General features: G+C 56.1%; 2 protein-coding genes across 2 annotated transcripts; one reads left to right on the top strand and one right to left on the bottom strand.

Annotated features, from left to right (window-relative positions):
• Nucleotides 1-92: 92 nt before the first annotated feature.
• On the bottom strand, nt 93-1,663 carry NGA_0476601 (2-dehydropantoate 2-reductase; the record flags this gene model as incomplete). Its single annotated transcript, XM_005853772.1, has 4 exons — nt 93-224; nt 311-367; nt 489-1,360; nt 1,568-1,663. Coding segments are annotated over 2 exons (951 nt in total), but the record flags the coding sequence as incomplete, so codon positions are not given.
• A 1,146-nt stretch (nt 1,664-2,809) lies between these two features.
• On the top strand, nt 2,810-3,487 carry NGA_0476801 (uncharacterized protein; the record flags this gene model as incomplete). Its single annotated transcript, XM_005853774.1, has 1 exon — nt 2,810-3,487. One exon carries the CDS (start codon nt 2,810-2,812, stop codon nt 3,485-3,487), a length of 678 nt encoding a protein of 225 aa, XP_005853836.1.
• Nucleotides 3,488-5,743: the final 2,256 nt, after the last annotated feature.

The raw sequence follows: 5,743 nt of genomic DNA, 5'->3' as shown, positions 1-5,743 counted from the left end.
CCTCCTTCCCGCCCTCCCTCCTGCCCTCCCTCCCTCCCTCCCAACTCCACGTTGGCCACCTTCACGACATCGGCCATGACCAACGTCGCCAGTCTCCTTAATTCGGGCGTCTGCACGATGTGGTCCACGCTTTTCCCGCCCAAAATGCAACCCAACCCGTTAAAGGGGATGTTCCAGCAGCACTTGCTCCATCGACCATGCAGCAGGCACGGCGTCGTTTCCACCTGAAAGAGGGAAGGGGAAGGAGGGAGGGAGGACAGGTGAGGGGGAAGGGAGGGAGGGAAGGAAGAAGGGAGCTCAACAAGCGCACCTCGACCTTGGCACCTTTGAAGAGACCGGCGACGAGGGAGAGCTCGACGGGGTCGTCCTGTCCAAGGAGGAGAAAGCGGGAAGGAGCAAGGAAGGTCCGGGTGGGAGGGCATTGAAAGGGAAAGAACGGGAAGGGGAGGGAAGGCGGGAGCCGGGGAGGGGCAGGAATGACGGCCTACCTCGTAATGCCCGATCATCAATTTTCCGTACTTGAGGTGGGCAATCTGGGGGCGGGGGGAGGTGGAGCAGGAGGGAGGGCAGGAAAGGGGAAGTTGAGCTTTGGCTTTGCCGATTTGATCTCGGTGTTGCCAGAGAATAGAGGAGGGAAGAAGGTGAGCGTGCCGAGCATCCCTTCCTTCCGTCCCACCCCTCCGTCTTCGGTCCACTCCCCGCTCACCTCCCCCGAGCCCACCGGGCCGCGGTTGGCGCACACGAAGGCCATGCCTCCGAAGACCCTCTTTCCATCGATCCCCTGCCCGACCAGATCCTCCTCCAAGCCGTAACCGTTCATCAACACCAAAATCCGGGTCGCATTTCCGACCACGCGGCGGTCCTCGAGCAGGCTGGGGATGGCGTGGAAGGAAGATGACTTGAGGGTGACAATGACCCAGTCGACGGGCACGTATGCCTCCCCTTCTGCTCCTTCTATATCCCTCGTCTCCTCCACGACCTTCCGCCGTTCCGCATCTCCCGCCATCCCTCCTGCTTGATCGCCTTTCCCTTCCCCACCCCCTCCTTCTCCGGCCCCTTTCCTACGTGCCCGCCTTGCCCTCGATACCGCAACTTCCTCAATGGATCGTGCGATGGATGGTTGTGGGAAAAACATGTCCCCGTCGGGGGAGCTGATCCGCAGTCCCGTCGCAGCCACAGCATCGTACTCTCGGCGCATCAAAAACGTGACGTCGTGCCCAGCCTCGCATAAACGCCCCCCGTACAGAGATCCCACAGCACCCGCACCCAACACTAGGATCGATTGTCGGGCAGGTGCTTGATGTACCGGGGAGGGGGCGGTGGCGGAAACGGGGGCAGCGGTGGAGGACAGGAAAGACATCTGGATTAGAACGGGGAGAGAGAGATACAGCTTCCACAATGAGGATCAAACGCTTCGAGGTTTGGAGATTTTCTCCCAGGAATGATTTATTAGGGAAAGTATGGGCACGAAGATGAGGCCTTGCGTCTCGGGTTTGTAGTCCGGAAACGGGGCTGGGGGAGGTTGGACATATAGCACAAAAAGAGGATGAGAAATCCACCGTCGTACCTGCACGAGGCAGATTCTACTTTTTCTGATATTCTGCAGGAAAGTGCGACCGTAGCGATGCTGCAACGGTGAGCTTTTAGAGTAAGGCGGCTGACAATTTATGGAATTTGCTCTAGGAGTGAAAAAAGAGTACCCCACAGGAAGCGAGGTAGTAAACAGGAAAAGCAGCAGGGAATACAAGTTGACGGGCAATAGGCGTCTCCTCCTTCTGCTGCTCATCCTATTGCATGTCATGGTCGTGCATTTTGATGAAAACATGTGAAATGCATGGCATGCGCGAATATGGGCATACTTTCCGCCAAAACGCATCATTGTATGATGGGTAACCGGGGAGGCTCAAGTACAGGTTGAGCTATTCCAAAACCGTCTTTTTTCTCATAATTTCACCACTGAAGTGATGAAACACATATGACAAGATAGTCTTTAATCATGTCATATCATCTTACGGAAATCATGTCCAATTTCCTGTCATACTGCCGCACACAGGAGCCAGGTTGCGTCTCTCTGACTCTTGCACTTCACCGACTCATACACCATCTTATGGAAATTCAAACGGCGTCGTCATCTTTTCCTGAGCCTGAGCATTCATGAGTCGCAACAATTCAGCAATGCAAGTCGCGGTACCTCCTCGTAAGCATGCTTATTCTCTCAAGGTTACCGATGCAGTCAGTAGATGATCCTCGCTTGCCTGGTTGTGCTGGGGGGAACACCTACGATGTGCTTCCCATGCCCTATCAAGTGGGCGGGCACAAGCCTAAAGATGCCAGTGATCCTCCTTACATGTTGCGCCTGCAACCACGCGTCGCACCCCATTGCTCGAATCCTTCCTCCACATCCTCAAACGATGCGACCCAGCCTCCTCGACTTCTCAAAGTGATCCAAGCAGGGGACAAGGGAGCGCGAGAAGCAGCTTTCTATCACAAGCTTTTCGGACAGGACGGCATGGATGGTTTGAAGGAAGATGAAATAAATGTTTGGCGCTCCCTACGTCCCTTTGTCCCGTGTTATTACGGCGTCCTGACACGTTCCGATCCGACGGGCAATCCTCGTCGCTACCTTGTTTTGGAAGATATATCAGCACCTCCCAATCCGGGGGTGAATGATGGCTTCTGTCATTGTCCGACAATCTTGGACATCAAAATTGGTCTTCGGACATACGCTCCCTGGGCTACATTGCAGAAGCAAAAGCGAGAGAGAGATAAATACATGCACCAAGAAGCTGTCGGGTTTCGGATTGTGGGCATGCGTGTGTACGACGCAGACGCCAAGAGCTACGTCGTGGAGGGAAAGGAGTACGGACGGAATCTGAGGCCGGAGGAAGTCTTGTTTGCCTTGGCACGCTTTTTGGGGCGGGGTAGGAGCCTTGGGGTCGGGGGGCACGCGCGAAACGACCCAGGCCCGGGAAGTTTGCGTTCAAGGCAGGCAAAGGATGGTCGGCAGGAAGGAGAGTCTGAAAGGCCGAAAGGGAAAGGAGAGGCGTGCCCTGAAGGTGAGGGGGCGGTGCCTGAGATGGAGAGAGGGGAGCAAGAGGGGGCGGTGCGACGCCTGGACTGGTTCATAGCCCGCGTGGCGGCCTTACTCGACTGGTTTCAAGGCCAAGCCTGCCTTTGCTTCTGGTCTTCAAGCCTCTTATTTGTCGATCACCAGGCCTGGGACCGTGCCGGGGGTCGGGGTCCCGTGTCCTGGGTGCCGCGGGGCCAGGGTGCGAGAAAGGAGGGGGCGCCGCCGGAGGAAACAGCGGCGTTGGATGTGCGGATGATCGATTTCGCCCATGTCCAGGTCCGGGAGGGAGGAGACGGGGAGGAAGTCGAAGGAGGGGAGGACGGGTGGGATTCCGGGCGTGAGAACTACGCGCAGGGGTTGAGGTCCCTCTTGGAACATTTGCAGCGACTGCGACGAGAAGCCGCGGGCATGCCTTGACTTGGGCTTCGGAGATCGCTGCCGTCTCACAAAAACTATGTGTTTGACCTGCATGCACACCATGACGAAGCGTCGGCAACACTCGCGGCAGAGCGGTCGATTGTACACGCGCGGACTCGAGCCGACGGTGTGGGAAAAGTACTTCAAAGGAATGAGATATTTGAGAAGCACGACGGGGTCGATCCATCCGATATTCTTCACTGCGTCCTCCTCATTTACCCTCCGCTGTCACGTCGATCTCTTGACTCCTCCCTGCGACGTGGGTGCTCGGCCGCAGTAAGGCCGCATCGATTTTGTACGCACTTTGACACTACTATAATCACATCCAATCTCAGGCCGCATCCTCCCCATACTCTCTTCCAGGTCATGTTCTCATCTCCCCTTACATCCAACGCCAAAATTTCTCACATGCGTCTCACTTCACTCACCGATCTTACACTTATTCCAACTTTGTTCATTCTCATTTCCCACGAACGCACATCGCCCCCCGATACCCAAATATCGCCACGTGAAGCATTATCCTATGCATTTCACGTCACAAGATAGTATCTCGTCATCTGCTACAGCAATTGCTTGCTGTCTTTGCGACCTTCTTCCAAAACTCAGGGGATTACCCATCCCTTCGACCTCCTCTACTGCTTTCCGTGGACTACGGGAAGACTACACGCCTCCTCGGACATCCAGTGCTACCTGGCATGGCTCCTACGACAGGCGTCTACGGGTTCCCTCCTTATCACAACCACACCTGTGTGCTGCTCTCCACGCCTCATGCTTGCTTGCGTTCGCGCCAGCATTCGACCTTCTTTTGTTGTCATGCTCTGTCAGTATTACGAACGACACGACGCACCGCGCATTCCGCCACGGTGACGTCATGTTCACCCCCCCGTGTCTCCTCCTAAATGCAAAATTCGAAGTGTGCTGATCATCCAATTACTCATACATGGTACATTCTCTCATATTATCTCGGATTTAAAAAACATGCTATCATCTTCGATTTCGTTTCGTTGTCATTTCCTTTCTGATGGGTGCTCTCTTACATTCTATCTTGAACAGTTCTCCTCTCAAACCCTACATTTCATCCTAAATTAAAAAAGTGCCTTCGAAAATTTCTTCTATGACCGCCAACTCCAGACTTCGGTCGCTTGCTGGGTTTTTTGACTCTTACAACTCTTCTTGCAGAAATCGGTAGCTCTCATGAAGCTTGAAAATGGTCAGCCGCTGCAGCACGCTACTCATCACCTTGCGTTGAAAACATAATAAGTGTGGACGGACAAAAACAAGTGGATTTCTCCAAGTGAAAGCGCTCAAAGCTCTCACGCACACTCGCCTATCCCACCCGAAATGCACGCAGTGGCCCGTCAGGGTGCTCCTAGGACCATTGTTGCCGCTGTTGCTGCTGCACCCAGTGCTGCTGTTGTTGCTGCCAATGCTGTTGCTGCTGCAGCCAACGCTGCTGTTGTTGCTGCTGTTGGTATTGCTGGTATTTACTCTGCGGCTGCAAATTCACAGACGCCTCCAGTCGGTTTTGAGGGGGCGGCATGGCGTGCATGCGCCCTTCCACCAGGCAGGCCGCCTGCGCGGGCGGGGGCGGGGCCGGATGGTTCCCAAAATAATGCGCATACACCTGCTTGGGATGTTTCCCATGTTGCAAATGCGGGACGTGGAAGCTGGGTCGACACGGCACGGGGAGGCCGTGGGGTGCGGGGAGGACAGGCTCCTTCCCAGCACTTCCCTTCGAGAAGGCGGCGCCGGAGCCCACTGGTGGGTGATAGAAGCCCCCTTGAGGCTGTCCACCCAGACGTTGCACGGGGCCCGGGTCTGAGCGTGCCCCCAGTCCTCTTTTTCCCCGCCTACCAGGTATCGCGGCCAGGGGGGCACCTGGGGGATAAAGAGATGCCTGCTCGACGACTCCTATGTCCTCGACGCCGGAGGGACTGATCATTTGCACCCCTGGTTCCACTTCCGCGCAGGGAGCCGGCGTGTGCGGCACGCACGTCGGCCTTCCCCCCAACTGAGAGAGAAGGGCGGGGGGCAGGGCCAGGAATTGAGGCAAGTAGATGCTACCCCCCCAGCCTTCCCCCCGGTCGGGGAGCGCGGCTGCTTTCTTCGCCTCTCGAGCCAGCACTTCCAAACAATTATGGGCTTCCTCCCAGTCAATTTTCAGGTCCTTTGCGTCCAGCGTCTGCAACCATTCCATCTCCATGCCCGGGCTCATTTCCTCTTCCCCATGGTGGCCGCTCTCCATCGGTCCGCCCA

Source organism: Nannochloropsis gaditana (genome assembly GCF_000240725.1).
Source record: "Nannochloropsis gaditana CCMP526 unplaced genomic scaffold scaffold746, whole genome shotgun sequence".
Lineage (NCBI taxonomy): Eukaryota > Eustigmatophyceae > Eustigmatales > Monodopsidaceae > Microchloropsis > Microchloropsis gaditana.
The sequence above is the reverse complement of the archived record's forward strand: the minus strand, read 5'-3'. Positions and strand labels throughout refer to the sequence as shown.